This window comes from Brachycentrus maculatus, unplaced genomic scaffold (genome assembly GCF_059751285.1).
Source record: "Brachycentrus maculatus isolate JH-2025_06_01 unplaced genomic scaffold, ASM5975128v1 h1tg000306l, whole genome shotgun sequence".
NCBI classification, from domain to species: domain Eukaryota; kingdom Metazoa; phylum Arthropoda; class Insecta; order Trichoptera; family Brachycentridae; genus Brachycentrus; species Brachycentrus maculatus.
This window is the reverse complement of record NW_028281056.1, coordinates 346,170-365,445: the sequence shown is the minus strand read 5'-3', so window position 1 is coordinate 365,445 and position 19,276 is coordinate 346,170. Positions and strand designations below refer to the sequence as shown.

The 19,276-nt window shown below is 31.9% G+C and overlaps 1 protein-coding gene across 10 annotated transcripts in view; it reads right to left on the bottom strand.

The window, feature by feature from the left end:
* Nhe2 (Na[+]/H[+] hydrogen exchanger 2) overlaps window positions 1-19,276 on the bottom strand; it is a 182,686-nt gene that overhangs the window by 18,460 nt on the left and 144,950 nt on the right. For 4 of the 10 annotated variants that reach the window (XM_088267800.1, XM_088267806.1, XM_088267804.1 and 1 more), the window contains exons 9-14: window positions 11,945-12,153; window positions 10,906-11,186; window positions 9,059-9,197; window positions 6,230-6,259; window positions 1,659-1,799; window positions 282-375 (exon numbers count right to left, since the gene is read on the bottom strand). In XM_088267800.1, the coding sequence (XP_088123926.1) occupies window positions 282-375; window positions 1,659-1,799; window positions 6,230-6,259; window positions 9,059-9,197; window positions 10,906-11,186; window positions 11,945-12,153 (894 nt within the window). The remainder of the gene's footprint in view (window positions 1-281; window positions 376-1,658; window positions 1,800-6,229; window positions 6,260-9,058; window positions 9,198-10,905; window positions 11,187-11,944; window positions 12,154-19,276) is intronic. The other 6 variants (XM_088267802.1, XM_088267807.1, XM_088267803.1 and 3 more) reach the window with 3 other exon arrangements.

The window sequence follows — 19,276 nt, the reverse complement described above, 5'->3', positions numbered from 1 at the left end:
TATAATGCAGTTTCACCAAGTATTGTCATTACAAAAGTTGTCAGTAAGTAAGAAATATCAGTACAAAAAATTATATCTTTCAAATTTTGAATTCGGTCAGTTTCAACTCTCACACTTGTAGATATACCATATACTCAATTACTTGTTTCTAAGGTTCTAAGCACACTTGGGCGTAATATACCTACCTACCGGAAAGGCATGCACGTGTGCGTAGGGGGATGCGCCAAGTCTACTGACACGACAGGCAGAATGAGGGTTAGTATGAGAAGTGTGGACTGTACCTAATTTATAGTACTTTTTTTTACCGTGCGTAAACTGTTTGGCCGACCCATTCTGTTGGAACTCGGGGAAACTGACGTGGTTTTGCTTCCCATCCTGAAAAAAAAAAACATATTAACACGATGGCTTCACGAATGGATATGCCTCAACACCATTTTTTAGATTTTTTTCCAAACCCTTATCCGCACCCCAATGGTGCACAGGGCACTGCATTATATAAACACAGTGTTATCTTAATCGTTAACACACGAAGGAATTATGATCGGCCCTCCTGTTCAGGTACTAGTCCAGGATAATATGAATAAATATTAGAGTTAAAAAATCACTTATATTTATTTGACCGCCCCTGGGGATCGAACCCGGGACCTCCAGAATGGTAACCGAGCGTGCTAACCATTACACTAGGGAGGCGGATTCCGTAGTGTAATGAGGATAGTAGTGTAAAACTCCGTAGTGTAAATCTTTTTTAGAATTACAACCTGGCGACCATGGATATAGCGAGAATTGAAACATGATTAATTGTTAACAAAAATAAGGAAAATATGCGATGCCATGACTAATGAAAGAGACTGCTTTACGCCTTTTATTGTATAAATATTTAAGTGAAAATATAAAATAAAAAAATAAAGTCAATGTTTTGATTTTGTTTTTAAATTGTCTTAGTAGAATGGCTTTCCAATTTACCTAGTATAAATCCCGCATAATACATATTACGATGTTAGGAATATCGTTGTAATATCGCTCACCCCTTTCAACAACGTCATTTATCAAAAATCGTCAATTTTCAGTTGTGCATGTTTTCGGAATGCCCAGAAAATGTACTATATCCCAGTAAAAGCGGCATATTTTTTAACATAATATTTACGCGCTACAGGGCAGAGAGTGTTGTTTTTACATTTTGAAGAAAAGGATATATTTTATATTTATATTTTAGTTATTATACAGACCTGAATGATGGAAGTTTAACTTCTGAAACATGTAGTCTAATAAAACTCAAGTGGTAAAAAACGAAGTGTTTTTTTTAATCATTGTAACATGTCTTACCACAAAGTTAATGCCGAAACAATAAATAAAAATTGAAGAAAAGGTATTGTTTAATTATTTTTTTAAATAAACTAAATATTTTTCAACTGGAGAAAAAACCTTCAGGTTTTACCTAAAAAGATCTGTTGCATAGTAAAAAGTTCGATAGTGGTTTAGTATTTATTTTTAATACATTTTATTATATTCCTAAACTCTAAAAACGATCTCCTGAAAAATCAAGTTTTTTGATAAATGACGTTGTTGAAAGAAGTGAGCGATATGTCCCATTCTTGCAATATACCAGCGATTTAGTAAAATTTACCAGTAAATGACTACTACTTCTTTCTACCACTTACTTTGTTTATTCTCTTGCTCCTCTTATGATGATGCTTCCTGTCTCCGACCAGCCTCCTGATGTTCATGTGCGTCTTGTAGTTGACTTGCGTGGTCAGATCTCTATCATTCACTGCGTGGCGGGAGTAACTCAGACGTCGGTGCTGGCAGACAAATTGTCAAGTTAGTACAGTGTCAGACTCGTTGGGCGATAAGCAAATATGTACATGCACACATCCATGCTCCCACTTGAACACTCGGACACACATACATGCAAATTTATATATATATATATATATATTGTGTATATATATATATATATATATAATATCCAGAATCGTTGTTTTTCCTGGATCATAAGCCAATTTACACACGATCAATTGTCAACAGGGAAGGGAGGATGAGAAAGGTAGGTGTTAACTACATATAATTGACATCATTTTTGACATCTCAACATAGATGAAGAAGAATATGGAAGTCTGCGCATTTACAGGGCTTACGACCGTCATAGACCTGATTAAATGATCACTTTTCATTCACCAGTTCTACCCATGATTGACAACCAAGCTACTCAAATTCTTGAAGCTTCTAGATTTTGAGTAGTGTGGCTGTCATGGGGCTTGTGTAACTCAAAGTAACATCAAGCTTTCTCAAAAGGATGTAGGCAACATTGATTTTCAATTAGACAACTTTGAACATTGGAAAATTCAAACATTTTTGTGCAAATTAAAATAATATAGTAACGGGCAAACATCACGTTTAATCCATATAATTGAGAATGTTGTAATGTATTTATATTATATATATATACATATATATATATATAATATATATATATATATATATATATATATATATATATATATATATATATATATATATATATATATATATATATATATATATATATGTATATATAAATATATATATGTATATATAAGCATCAATCGGTACTTGACAAAGTATTCACAAGTAACACATTTGTAAATCATTGTGTTTAATTCCTGAATTCATGCAGTATTTTTATCATGTGTTAAAATTGTATAAAGTAATTTGGGAATATTAGTTATTTGAACAAAAAAAAGTAAATCAGCCTTATTTTTCATAGTAGGATTACTGAAATCTATGGAATACGCTGACAAAAACAATGAAATCGTTAATGAATATGAATATTCTCAATATAGATAGGATTTGAATGTTATGAGTAATTAAGACAAGTCATTCTACAAAAAAAATCAATAAAATTAATGGAATGAATGATAAATAAAGACAGTTAAAAACAGTTTTCTTTTCAGTTAGACCGGAGACTTATTGAGTGATGTAAATACATATCTTTTAAGCTATGCAGATATTTAAACATATATGTATTGTCCCACAGTTAATATATTCAGGAAAGAAATTTTATTCACACATGTATTGCTTGTATTTTATTTATAAAAATTTAAATAATTTACAATCAATAATTCATACCTAATGCAGAATAAGTAATGTAAATTACATTTCTGAAATGAATATTTAAAGTGAATTCAAATATATATAATATGTAGGTACATACTTACATAATTATATTAAAAATAAATATCTTTAGATGGTATTGAAATTAATGAAATATTGTGTAAAGTACCTACCTCAAAATACGTATAACATTTTTAAATAATTTATTTTTAACAAATAATTTATTTTCATACTTTATTGAAAATAAGTTAAATTCCCAGTTATACAAACGGTTTAAATATGTTAATAATTATTTATATTTAAAAACTTTAGGAGGCAAAAAGCCAAAAATAATATATAACATCAAATATAAAATTATTTTGATAAATAAAAAAATAGCAGTCAATTGAAAAATGCTCATCAACTTCAGCATTTTACAAAGAAAATTATTAAATTTATTTTCCTATTGATACTAATAAATTAATAAATAATAATTCAATCAAGATACATGCAATTTTTTGTATTAAAATTTTATTATATCGTTTAAAATTTATTTTTAATAAAAACAGTTTAAAAAAGGAATAAGTTTCTATGATACAGTGGTAAGACCATTCTGCTGTCACGTAGTAAGTACTGGGATCGATTCCCGCTTAGATGAAGATGAATATGAAGTATTTTTACATCGTAATATTCATTGGAATAAAATTATGATTTAATATAAAAATAAAACACTTGTGTAAGACAACTTTTTGATTTTATTAATGTAAGCACGACTAGTTTCAAAAACTCTCACCAACAGCTGAAAATAGAAACCAATAGGTAAAATAAAGTTTGCATTTTCACATGTTAAAGAAAACCTCGAAACTAGTCGTGTTTACATTGATAAACTCAAAAAGTGGTATTAAACAAGTGTTTTATTACACTGTAATATTCAAAATTATAATTGATATTTACTGTATGAAGAACTTTGAAAATAATATTGGATTTTTAATGTTAATATGAAAATAAAATTTCATTCAAGGAGATGATTTTCATCTTATTTTACTTATCATTCAAAACAGCATTGAAAATATTACGTTGTGATCCTCATCAAATTGAGATGACTAACACATTTCGCAAGTCAAAAGGTAAGGAACGGTCATGAGTTAAAATCGGAATGGTATGAGTCATCAATTTGTTGAATTTTTGATGTCGAATAGTGATTTAATATAGTTAACATATGAACAAAAGGAACCTAAGAATTCAGTGTAATCAGAGAATGGATATTATTTACTAAACCGGTAAAAAATTCGACATTTTTGGTGCCTTTAAAGTGCAGATTTTTTTTGTCGTACAAACGATAATCTGATTTAAATATTGTGTTAATGTATTAGAATCCTACAGAAAAAAAAACATATATTATATTTTCTTCTATGTGATTTATTCTAAAGCGTGTGTAAGAAAGCTTTAAATAATGGTTTCAATTTAATTTTTCATTTTTTAATTGTTTCGAAATTGTATTGTCTTGATTCGAATTCAATAAAAATATAACAGATAATCACGTATGTTCATTGAACAGTTTAATATTAGGTATGTTTTATAATTTCAATTACTGATTTTAAACAGTGGCAAACAGAAGAAAAACGTAACCCATTTTTAAGAATCAACCAATATTTTGTCATTATTGGTAAAAAAAAGCATTTTAACAAAAACCAATTGCCAAAGTGATAAAGCAAAGAAAAAGAAAACAAATTATGAGGTTAATCCAAATTTCTACTTTTTATGGTTATTTTTATTGTGAAAAATAACGAAACGGGCTACGTTTTGATTGATTTTAAGCACATGAGATACAAAGAGATGTTGATTTAATAAAAAATATGGTTTTATCGGGATGAAGATATGAGAATTCAGGGGGCGAGGATCGTCCTAATCTCTTCGGATGGACTTTTCTTTACAAAATATGAAATAAATAGCATTTGTGAATACGGATATGTGACCGTTTACGTGTATATAACATAGTGATTTCATTTACGCCGGAAATGATAAAAGTAGGTACACGAAATACATTTTTATAATAATTTTTAAAACATAGATTTATTTATGTGCATGTTTTGGTCTTCAATTTCATAAAATAGATTGTTATCTGTTTGAAGTAGAATATAAACTAAAATACAGTAGAGTCTCTATAGTTCTATACATTATCAGACCGACACGTTGAATTTTTATTTAACAAGGATATGCTTTATACAGCGCAGTACTGTTGGTTGCTAATTATTTCAAAACAAAAAAAATATTCAAGAAATCTCTTACCATTATATATATTTTTAAAAAAATTGATAAATTTTTGTTGATATAGAATCATATTAAAAGTCCATTTTGAGATCTCAACAAAGATGAAGAAGAATACGGAAATCTGGATATTTACAGGGCTTACGACCGGTAATAGGCTGTTTTAAGTGAGCACTTTATACACGCGTAGCATCCACCATTTTACCCATGATTGACAATCAGAGTACTCATATATATGATGTCTTTAATCAAAGCATTAAAATTTCACACTTAAACCAGCCTATTGATTGTTTTACTAGGCTGGTTTAAGTCTGAATGTTTTATTCTATAATTGAAAACATTTTCCGCGTGTAACTTCTTCGGCGTCATCTATGGTTAAAATTAGTAAGTCTTTTACATCGTAATGCCTGTAACTGACCAAACTTCTTGATTTAATTGTTCTTCATCTTTGTCGAGATATTAATAAAAAAAAATTGATTTTATATTTAATTACTTGAATGCAAACCTTGGGATTTAATTTAGTAATTTTATAATAATAGTGTAAATACTAGCTCATCGTAAATAATAGACAATTTAAGACATTGAAATTTAGTAGATCAAACGGTGAACATCACAGACCGACAAGAAATCACTCCAGTTCTGTGCACCGATGATTAAAAAAGCATGATTATAGTAGATTGTGTAAAAGTTGATTAATAATTAACAAAACAAACAGAATAATTAAAATATTTAGTATCTGACAACCTGCAGTAAACCAACAGTTATGGATCTGATATCTGTCGAATTATAGAGACTCTAAATACACAAAGTATAATAAGCGTCTGTACAGAAACTCAATATTAAAAAAGCACAAAATCATTACACCGAAAACCAAATCTGTTCTTTGACTCACCTTTGATTTACTATCATTACAAGACGATAACTGTTGGAATGATAAAATAAACGTAAATTAGAAAAATAATGTCTCTAGCCGCCGGACACTCTCTTTGATTTTGAAGTTTTTGCCATCTGAAGCGGAATTCCAGCCATAATTCCTGTGATTTTTTGTTTTTTATTATGAGTTCAAGGGATCTTGCATCCCTTATGTCACTGCGACCATATTAGGTCCATTGTAATCTCCCTCTGTATCATTACTCACTCTCAAGACCTACATGAGTCATGTAGCTCACGACCTGCCTTGGTGGTAAGAGCTTCACCTTCGCTAGAGTCTAGTAGTGGTCCTTCAAGGATGTGACCAAGATGAAATCCTGTGATTGATTATTTTCTGGGTATTTTCGAAGTGCCAAGAAACGAGTGTTGACGTACTGTGTTATGTACATACAAAAGGCATATGGTGTGATGAAGTATTATTTTGTGACATGTTCAGAATCCACAAAAGCATATAAAGAGAAGCGACATTGAAGAAGCATAAAAACATATGTTAATATATTCAAATGTCTTCCTTCCGAATAATATTAATGACGATATTTTTACTTTTAGTGACATTTTTAATCACAAGCAAACATTTAAAAAAAACGCTGAAATGGATAAATAACACTGGCCAACAATTTACAGCTTTTATTTTGTAACTGGCATGAAAACATCTGATCTCTATGCACTTTGCATAGCTGAATTAAAAAACGAAAGCATAAAAAATGTAGCAAAGTCAGATTTTTTAGTTATGGATATTTTTAATTCTGATATTGACTAAAGTTTATCTTATTATTTATGTATATACATATAATGCTATCGTATTCAATATTAATAAGACAATATATTTCCACTGTTACTCCATAATTATCAATATTTTTTTTAAATTCCAAAGATCAGGCATGGGGAACCTGGGGCCTTAAAGCCGCATGCGGCCTTTTGGCTATTTTAGTACGGCCTTTTGACTGATGAACATTTTTGTAAAAAGGCATTTTTTAAATTGCATTTTTAACAATTTATATTGTAATATAATTCAAATATATTTAGTTTATAGGGGGGGTGTCAAAGTTTTCTTTACTGCGACCTCATGTTGAATCAGATAAGTGAATGTGGCCTTTTGAAATAGAAAGGTTCCCCATGCCTGCCTTAGATCTTAGACTAAAACATGTAAAGATAACAACCACTATTACGGTTTTAACGTATAAGGTCCATACAAAGATTGTAACATCAATACTTGACGTGATACAAGCTTGTCACCATATAGACTTGGAATAAGAACGATTAACTTAGTCCAAATCAGGCATCAAAATTTCAGTTATAAAATCATTGTTGGCCAGTGTAATTATACAATATAATACAAACATTCAAGAAAATAACTATATATCGTACGATAAAATATTGAAAAGAAAGGGGAAATAACGTCTTGAACATATAAAGTGTATTTTTTAAATACTTATAATGTTACCTTAACTGTTTGAATATTACTTTTCATTCTATTTTATTTATTGTTTCGGCATTAACTTTGTGGTAAGACATGTTTCAATGTTTCAGAAGTTAAACTTCTATCATTCAGGTCTGTATAATAATATATTATTATACAGACCTGATTGATGGAAGTTTAACTTCTGAAACATGTAGTCTATAATAAAACTCAAGTGGTAAAAAACAAGTGTTTTCTTTAATCATTGTTACTTTTCATTCATTCATCTGTTTTGAAAATAAAATATTTTAAAAATTAGGTCATTGGAATATCGTAAAAAAACGTCACGAGTTTTGGTGGCAACCCCTGTGCGTCCCACGCCAATCTGAAGGTATTCCCCTTATTATGCAAAAAGGAACCAGTCCACATTCATCTCTGACATGATAAAGTTTGTAACGCAATAAGAACTTTTTATTTCATTTTTAGATTTATTTGATTTACGTCTGTAATTCGACTGAGTCTGTGTTTCCAATATAAATAAACACCAAATATTACCCTCTTCCTTATATCTGTTTGTAATTCCAAGTAGGTAATAATAATAATACTCAAAATAAAAATTAATTCCGATTTGACAATGCGGTGGGTGCAATACTTACTCTTTACTTACTTATTATTTTACAAAAACATAAGTTAAAAAAAAAAATAAGGAAAAATAAAACAAATAACAAAAAACTGTAAATAATAAGTGACAGTATCTATCCCACCACAGCAAGATGGATACAGTCACAGATGTTCTTTTAGTGGAAGTGGAATTAGTCAAAGTATCCTTAAATTTTTATTTACTAATTGTATGATTTATCTTTTCTATATATTTTACAATTCAATTTTCAAATTATCTTACATAGATATTTTTTAAAAACATATTTATTTTTCTAATTTGTGGAATGGCTCCTTTCTGCATAACGGCTACTCAATGTCAACAACTGTGACGTCGCGAAATTTGTAAGGCATGAAAATATCTTGGTAAATATGTAATTGAAATATCCATATTTTTAACGCGTGTAAAAATTTCGTATAATATAATACCAACGTCATCATCATTTTCATTTAAAAAAATCTTATTCAACCAAATGTGTATTGAGTATGCGAGTAACTGTAGACGTGAGTAGTTTGAGTTTTGGAGTGATTGATGCACAGATTGCTGATTGGTGTGAAATATAGAGCTGCGACAGTGTTCAGCTATGACAAAACCTTAAAATGGCCAAGAGTCAGAAGGCGGGTGATAATAAGTTCAGGATGCATACTTAAAATAGAAAGATAGCCACATAAAATCGGATGTGAAAGCTGATCATTTGGGAAGTTGGAGTAATGAAGGGAGGAAACGGTGCTTACCCGTCTGTACGGCTTGCAGAGCTCCTCTGCCAGCAGATGGTGGATTCTGGCGTCTGTGAGGTCCTTTTTGGTCGGGTTGTACTCTAGCTCTTGCATGTCGATGTTCCACGTAGATGTGTCTAGCTGGCTAAAGCTAGGACTGAAATATTAGAATAAAAACACATTTGATTCCAAAAAAACTAACTAAGCATCACGCTGCTTCCCTGCAGGGATTAGCTGAGAGAAAAAGCCACAGTAATGTCTTTGCAAATAATCAACGAATATATGATCCAAGCACAAGAGCTTAGTCTCTTTATTGTAGAGAACTGTGTTTTTATTTTAAGATTGTGAGTAAAAAAGTTAAGAAAATGAAAAAAATATATAAAAAAAACTTTTGTAACCATGTCAAATAAAAAAAAGGTTTTAAAAATAGTAAAAAAATATATCCAATTTATATAGCGCCGTTTTCAAATACAAAAAGTACATGTAAAAATTGTACATAAAAAAATTACTAGACACTGGCTAGAACACTTTTATAAGGTGAATAGCTATAAATTAAGAAGAAGAAGAAAAAGATCTTATGCCAGATATTTTACCTCTATTATTTTTGTTTAAAAAAAATATTTATACTTAAATTAATTCAATTATTTAAAAAAAAATAACGTAAAATAACTGTGAACAGGTTGTGAGTAATCTTTGCAAAATACTACTACTGCGCTACTTTATAATATTCTTCACTACCCTAATGCATCTATATATCTTGTTGAAAACTTTATGTACTTCTCAGATCACGGTCTATCACTTCGTTCTTGGATGGAAAGTGTTCGTTCTTCCCAAGAAAGAAGACTTTTCATTCCTTGTCATAACACATCATTCTTTAGCAATTCCTTCTCTGTCCAAGTGGCCAGATTCCATTCTATGAAATGATGATTGACCTCTCCTTGTAAAAAATGCATACTCTTTAATAACTTCGAGACATTACTATCCATCATTAGAATCCTAACTATCCATCAAATCTCCTCCTATAGTTTTCCCTTCTACCTCCTTCCCTAAACTTCCTTTTTCCTCTGCCTTCCTTATTATCAGCAACTCGTAATTTATGTTTTTTTAAACGTTCAAGTACTATCTACCCTCTGATTGCAAACACTTTTATGTGTCAAACGTTTTGATCAATATCACTAATCTGTTTTTGGTTGGTTCGATGATACTGCTTTTTAGCAATAAGCCCACAAATGTACTTTTATTTTATTTTCTGGACATGAAGTTTAAATAAAATTAATAAATATAAATAAATACCGGGGAACTTTGTGCATATTCGTGTATGTAAACTGAGTTAATAATAAAAACTAACTAACTAACCATCGCGCCGCTTCCCCGCAGGGGTAGACAGAGAGAATAGAACGCCACACCACTCTCTCTTTGCAAACATTCTTCGCCTCTTCCACGTTCATGCATCTCCTCATACATACCCGCCGATTGTTTCGTCTCCTAACCTGATCACTTTCAAGTATTTGGCATACTTGATCGTGCCAAGTTTTTCTAGGTCTTCATCTGCTCCTTTTTCTAATTACGTTCACCTCGTAAATTTGTTTTACCGTTTTTTCCTCACTCATTCGTTCTACATGTCCAAATCATATCAACACACCTTTCTTAATTTTATCGATAATGCTTGTCTCGGCTTTGCATTCCTTCCTCATTTCACTATTCGAACATCTATCATACATCGTTTTGTCGCACATTCTTCTGAGAGATCGCATTTCGACTGCATTCAGTTTACTTTCAACCTTCTTTTGCCAACTCCATGTTTCACTTCCACACATTAGGATTAATTATTAGTCAATAATTAAAGACTAATTGTGTTCACATACCTTCCATTCAAATTGCCGGTGTAGTTCCTAAATATGGCAGACATGGATTCGGTTCCCGATATATTCCCGATGGTGGAGGCGTTCCTCTGCATGTACTCTATGGCGTCCTTCATGGCCAGCTTGGAGTAGGTCTCCAGGATCTTGGGCTCGGCTCCCTGGTAGTTCCTGAGCAGGAAGGGGCGGATGAACTTGTTGTCGAACCTCTTGAACCTGTCCCTGATGTGGTAGTTGCCATGCTTGCCGATAATGTCCTCGATCCCTGCCATCATGTGGTCCATGAACTACGAGAGATAAAGGAAGATTTTTGTTGCATATTATTTGTTTGTTTTTTGTTTTGTTAATTATTGCAATTTTAATTTCATTATAATAAATATATATATATATATATATATATATATATATATATATATATATATATATATATATATATATATATATATATATATATATATACATACATATATAAATATATATATATATATATATATATACATACATATATATCAAGCACTAATAAATTGGTACTTGACAAAATATTCACACCACATTAGTTTATTTACTGAATTCATGTACTATTCTTAGTAATTTGGGAACATAAGTGAGGTTATTTAATCAAAAAACGTATTTCAGCCTTGTTTTTCATCGTAGAATTACTGGAATCTATAGAATATACTGATAAAAATAATGAAATCGTTTTTGAATACATTCAAATATTTATACAATATATTAATAAACATATCGTAGTCATACAGGAGAATGTGACCAAGTGCATTGTTTTACAAAAACGTGATTATTGACTATTTGATATCTTACTAGATTAATATTGTCCTGAAAAAATCCCAAAGGATTTTAAACTTGGAAGTATAATATATTGACTAGTTAAAAATGACTAACTGCATTGGTGTTTATTTTCTTGCCAAGCAATAGTGATTTAAATGGCCCTCCTGAACATTTTACGTTTTGGTAGTTGGTCACTTTCTCCTGTACGACAACGATATGTATTAAAATCGATTTGTGGAAGTAATAAAAATATTCTAACCCTTTCGTGTATCCTCTCATTCATGGTTGGTTTCCTCTTCTCGGCGCGCTTGACGTTGAGAATCTTGACGAGGGGTTTGATGGTGATACCCTGGATGAAGACGGTGAAGTAGATCACGGCGATGGTAGTCGTCACGAACATGGGCTGGGAGGGCACGATCCTGGGGTCTATGAGCAGCACCAGGGCGAAGGCGACTGCTCCGCGCAAACCTAGACAGAACGATGCACATATAGTATTTAAAATAACACTAGTTTTTCTAGTTTTTCTTTTCTAGCAGCATAAGCGGGATTAGACCCCCACGAAGACCACCTAAACGTTGGTGGGATAGCTGGTCTTCCACCTCCTAGGTGCGTAACTCGCAATCTGGATGACTCAGTATGCGAATGCCTGTGCGAGAAGCCGGCCGTGTCTCTGGCACACGCTAAAAAAATCAATTTGCCTTTTTTTAGAATATATTATATATTGAGAAAAATATTTATATATATTTTTTAACTTCTTACCTTTTAATAGCTCTTTTTAACTACATATTTATTTTCAAGAAAAACTTAATATTTCAATACAATAAGGTTATTTTAAGCAAAAAAATCGATTAAGTATGACAAATCGCTCACTCCTTTCAAGAACGTCATAAATCGAAAATCGTCAATTTTCAGTTGTGCATGTTTTCGGAATGCCAAGAAAATGTACTATATCCCAGCAAAAGCGGCATATTTTTAACTTAATATTTACCCGCTACAGGGCAAAAAGTGATGTTTTTGCATTTTGAAGAAAAGGTATTATTTAATTTTTTTTTTAAGTACACTTAATATTTTTCAAATAGAGAAAAACCCTTCAGATTTTACCTCAAAAGATGTGTTGCACAATAAAAAGGTTAATAAGTGGCTTGATATTTATTTTCAATACATTGCATTACATTTTTTAACTTTAAAAACGATCTCCTGAAAAATCTACTTTTTTGATTTATGACGTTCTTGAAAGGAGTGAGCGAAATGTTACCTCGGTTTAAAGAAAATTATGTTGCGATTTATCGTATATTGCGCCTATTAATCACAACATAATCATTTACCAGTTTGATCAGATGAATGTCGGAAGTATGGGCATTTACGGGGCTTACGACCGTCATAGGCTAGTTTAAGTGATTACTTTACACAGTGTAACATTCACCAATTCTACCCATGATAGACATGATCCAGCCTTTGACGGTCGTAAGCCCCGTAAATGCCCAGACCTCTATATTCTTCTTCATCTATGTTGAGATGTCAAAAAAAGTATGAAAAATAATTCCTACAATTGGAGATAATCCAGTATTTGGACACACCAAAAATGTTGTTGATTAAAGCTGTACAAAAAATATTATCTGTAAAGAATATTTGGTCATTGAATTTTAAGAGTATTGTTTCATTTTATTGGTACTACAATTCTACTATCTATTGTAGTTGGAGTTAACAAAACGAAAAAAAACATTCTTCGTAATTAGATATTTTTTATGTTAGTTGATTTTCTGTTTAAAATAATATGCAAAAACAATATTAAAAAATAAAATGATTCTTTCGCTAAGTAGATTTGAAAAATCTTTAAAGTAACTTGTACAAATGTTTTTCGTTGAGAAAACATATCTTAATTATAAATGAATGTCATGATTTGATTAAAACATAAGCATCTTTGTGTTTTATGTTTATTCTTCATGTTTATTATTATATAACTGGAGCAAGCGTGATCTATATCGTTAAGTAATTCCCATTAACATTTTTTTTATCTGTAATTGCTTGGATTGGAATCGATTTATTACTATCAGGGCCATAAAATGTCCAATGCGTTGTGGGATTGAATTGGATACATGGATGGGACATAAAGGAATCGTGAAATGGGAGAAGAGATACAACAATACTTATGTAATACGTGTGAGTAAGAGAGTAAATTATGTCGCCGATATGGCGCCAAGCAAATCGAAATGGGGAGGTGCCAAGTAGAAGTCAGCATGGGTTCAAATAGAACATTATTCCGATGGAAAAAATAATGAAAACAGGAAAAACAATATAACGGAAGAACGAAAACATTTCCAGGGCAATGTGACATTTTTTTGGTCATACGCATAATTACAAATTACAATAATGTGCCTTCACTGAGTTTTCAAGTGGCGAGGGCACATTTTGCAATATTTATTTGTTAAATTATATGAATGAAAATTAATTTATTATTAGATTAAAACCAATATTTTTAGCTTTTCCACTTTTTTATTTGACCAGCGACCGGGTTTCGTCGTTACCGACATCATCAGACTGGTCTGATGATGTCGGTAACGACATTATACCAGTCTGATGATGTCGGTAACGACGAAACCCGGTCGCTGGTCAAATAAAAAAGTGGAAAAGCTAAAAATATTGGTTTTAATCTAATAATAAATTAAAAATGCAATTCCATCACGAAGTGTCAGTGGATAATATAAATCTATTAAAAAATGAATGAAAATTGTTTTTGTCATAAAATGAACGACATAACTAAATGATGAGATCTATTTTAGAACTACCCGCCTGTTTCGGCCAAAATCTGTTTATTTTTCAGAATAATTGATGTAGTAAAATAATATTCATAAATGTACGCGAGAAGAACAAAGAGACGCAGTTTTTATTTTGTTTATAATATTGGCTCACGACATGTAACTCCTTTAAAATCATATATAAGGGGTGGCGGACTAATTTTAGTGTGCTCAGATTAAATAATATTCAAAACGTGTATACGCCGCGCTCGCTCTGTTTTTATATTGGTGTAAAAAACAGGCATAATAAAAATGCATATAAAAAATATGAGGTAAGAAGCATGTTTAAAATAAACAAACGAGAAAAACATAAGGTAAGAAGCATATTAAAATAAACTAATGAGAAAATATAATATAGCTGAGAATACAAATGAAATACAAATGAGAAAATTAAACACATTTTAAAGATTTTTTGTTCGCAATTCTACGCTAGAATGGAATATTTATCATGTTTTAATGTTTTCAAAATAACAAAGGTGGTATGGAAACTATGTGAAAAATTCAACGCCATACATACCAATAATATAATGTCTCTATAAGGAATTTAATTTATTTTGGCCAGTGCCAGACATTTTTGAATTTCAAACTTCATAAAGTTATTTTATTAATGACATTTTTAATGGAATTTCCCCACAGCTCGTGGTATATGGTATATGATATAAAATAAGTATAATATTTACACACATAAGAGTAATGGGTATTGGCAAAGCCGTTGGCTCGGCCTATATCCTCCGCACACACCATAAAGATCTTTGAACATAATAAATACACCAAAATTATCGTGATTAGGTACATATTATAGTGAAAATAAACGATATTTATAGACTTAATGTTGATGAAATCCTCTGTTTAATTTGTGTTATATTTCTATTTTCCCTCAAAATTGCACTAATAGTTTCAAATTCGCACTGAAAACGTGTGAAAAATTAAAATATCGTTTTTTTTAAGTTTATTTTCTTAAAATGTGCGACAAAACGATGTATGATTGATGTGCGAATAGTGAAATAAGAAAGGAATGCAAAGCTGAGATAAGCATTATCGATAAAAGTAAGAAAGGTGTGTTGAGATGGTTTGGACATATAGAACGATTGAGTGAGGAAAGAATGGTAAAACAAATTTATGAGGCGAATGTTAGCGGGAAAAGAAGCAGAGGAAGACCGAGAAAAACATGGCACGATCAGGTATGCCAAATACTTGAAAGTGGTCAGGTTAGGAGTCGTAACAAGCGGCGGGTATGTATGAGGAGATGCATGAACGTGGAAGAGGCGAAGAATGTTTGCAAGGACGGAGTGGTGTGGCGCTCTATTCTCTCTGCCTATCCCTGCGGGGAAGCGGCGTGATGGTTAGTTAGTTAGTTATTTAAAATCAAGCATTTTTCATTGTATGTGTCAATACAAAAGAATAAGTATCAAAATACTACGCTTTATATCATATATTCTACAGTATGGGATTATTGGTTTGGGGGTGGTACGAGTAATCCATTGTTCAATGTAAATAACCCAAAAACCAGTAGGTGATGAAAATAATACTTTAAGTTCCGAGAAGGACTCCCACAGAGGAAATATTCAACAAATTACAACATATAGGAGTCAAACCTATATGCTAAAACAATCCTTACATGCATTTAAGAATTGCTCTCATAGAAACACATCAAACAAAACATTTTTTTGATTTTTTGGATAAAAAAAAATCTTTGATTATTATGCAATAAAGTTATCCAACCTGCTTCCATTATCCATAAAGTCATTGGAAAAATAAACTAAATATGAAAGAGCTATTCATAAATGGATAATTTAGGCGGTGTTACTGCTAACGGTACTGGAACACGTGTGACGAGGAAGACGGAAACGCGCAAATGAAGACAATCTTTTATTAATTAAAAATTACAAAGTTATTAGTGTGAAAATAACAAAATTACACCAATATATCGAAAATTACAAAACACAAGGGGCGAGAAGAACAAAGCGACACCAATATAAAAACAGAGCGAGCGCGGCGTATACACGTTTTGAATATTATTTAATCTGAGCACACTAAAATTAGTCCGCCACCCCTTATATAGGGTCCGCCATCTAAAGTTTTTTTTTTCAACTAGTGCTTATTTCGTGAATGGTAACACTTAGCTCATGTCTGATTTGACAGATAATTAGTTTTATCTTTCCGCTGAGCGAATATGGTTGTGTATACGCTTGAACAACGCTGAGAAATATTGCGACATTACTTTGAAAATCATGGTAATGTTGCAGAATGTGTGCGAAAATTGCGTACGGTTTTTGGAAGAAGAGAAGCACCGTCAGCTCCGTATGTTCGTTATCTTGTGAAAAAAGTGAAAGAAACTGGCATCCTCATCGATAAACCAAAGCGTGAAAAGCCAAAAACAGTGCGTACACCCGAGAATATCGATGTTGTGGCAGAAAGTGTGCGTGAAGCGCCATCAACATCAATTCACCGTCGTTCTCAACAATTGAACATTTCGGAGACATCATTGAGACGAATTTTGCATAAAGACCTTGGTATGACGCCATACAAAGTCCAATTGGTTCAGGAGTTGAAGCCAACTGACCATCCAATGCGTTTTCGCTTCGCTGAGTGGGCCTGCGATCGACTTACAGAAGATGCCGATTTTGCCAAAAAAATCATCTTTTCGGATGAAGCTCATTTTGATCTTGGCGGGTATGTAAACAAGCAAAATTGTCGTATTTGGGGCACAGAAAACCCGCACGCATACATTGAAAAGCCGGTACACCCAAAACGAGTCACTGTTTGGTGCGGATTTTGGTCCAGAGGCATAATTGGGCCATTTTTCTTTGAAAATGAGCAAGGAGTGGCCGTTACAGTCAATGGCGATCGTTATCGGGCCATGTTGAACGGATTTTTGTTCACAAAAATTGAAGAGGATGATATTGGCAACATTTGGTTTCAACAGGACGGCGCTACGTGCCACACAGCCGAAGCTACACTCGATGTTTTGCGCCCTGTTTTTGAAAAAAAAAAGTTATTTGGCGGACCCTTTATATGATTTTAAAGGAGTTACATGTCGTGAGCCAATATTATAAACAAAATAAAAACTGCGTCTCTTTGTTCTTCTCGCGTACATTTATGAATATTATTTTACTACATCAATTATTCTGAAAAATAAACAGATTTTAGAACTACCCGCCTGTTTCGGCCAAAATCTGTTTATTTTTCAGAATAATTGATGTAGTAAAATAATATTCATAAATGTACGCGAGAAGAACAAAGAGACGCAGTTTTTATTTTGTTTATAATATTGGCTCACGACATGTAACTCCTTTAAAATCATATATAAGGGGTGGCGGACTAATTTTAGTGTGCTCAGATTAAATAATATTCAAAACGTGTATACGCCGCGCTCGCTCTGTTTTTATATTGGTGTCGCTTTGTTCTTCTCGCCCCTTGTGTTTTGTAATTTTCGATATATTGGTGTAATTTTGTTATTTTCACACTAATAACTTTGTAATTTTTAATTAATAAAAGATTGTCTTCATTTGCGCGTTTCCGTCTTCCTCGTCACACGTGTTCCAGTACCGTTAGCAGTAACACCGCCTAAATTATCCATTTATGAATAGCTCTTTCATATTTAGTTTATTTTTCCAATGACTTTATGGATAATGGAAGCAGGTTGGATAACTTTATTGCATAATAATCAAAGATTTTTTTTTATCCAAAAAATCAAAAAAATGTTTTGTTTGATGTGTTTCTATGAGAGCAATTCTTAAATGCATGTAAGGATTGTTTTAGCATATAGGTTTGACTCCTATATGTTGTAATTTGTTGAATATTTCCTCTGTGGGAGTCCTTCTCGGAACTTAAAGTATTATTTTCATCACCTACTGGTTTTTGGGTTATTTACATTGAACAATGGATTACTCGTACCACCCCCAAACCAATAATCCCATACTGTAGAATATATGATATAAAGCGTAGTATTTTGATACTTATTCTTTTGTATTGACACATACAATGAAAAATGCTTGATTTTAAATAACTAACTAACTAACCATCACGCCGCTTCCCCGCAGGGATAGGCAGAGAGAATAGAGCGCCACACCACTCCGTCCTTGCAAACATTCTTCGCCTCTTCCACGTTCATGCATCTCCTCATACATACCCGCCGCTTGTTACGACTCCTAACCTGACCACTTTCAAGTATTTGGCATACCTGATCGTGCCATGTTTTTCTCGGTCTTCCTCTGCTTCTTTTTCCGCTAACATTCGCCTCATAAATTTGTTTTACCGTTCTTTCCTCACTCATTCGTTCTATATGTCCAAACCATCTCAACACACCTTTCTTAATTTTATCGATAATGCTTATCTCAGCTTTGCATTCCTTCCTTATTTCACTATTCGCACATCTATCATACATCGTTTTGTCGCACATTTAAAAAAAATAAACTTAAAAAAAACGATATTTTAATTTTTCACACGTTTTCAGTGCGAATTTGAAACTACTAGTGCGATTTTGAGGAAAAATTGAAATACATTACAAATTAAACAGAGGATTTCATTAACATTAAGTCTATAAATATCGTTTATTTTCACTATAATATGTAATCACGATAATTTTGGTGTATTTATTATGTTCAAAGATCTTTATGGTGTGTGCGGAGGATATAGGCCGAGCCAACGGCTTTGCCAATACCCATTACTCTTATGTGTGTAAATATTATACTTATTTTATATCATATACCATATTCCACGAGCTGTGGGGAAATTCCATTAAAAATGTCATTAATAAAATAACTTTATGAAGTTTGAAATTCAAAAATGTCTGG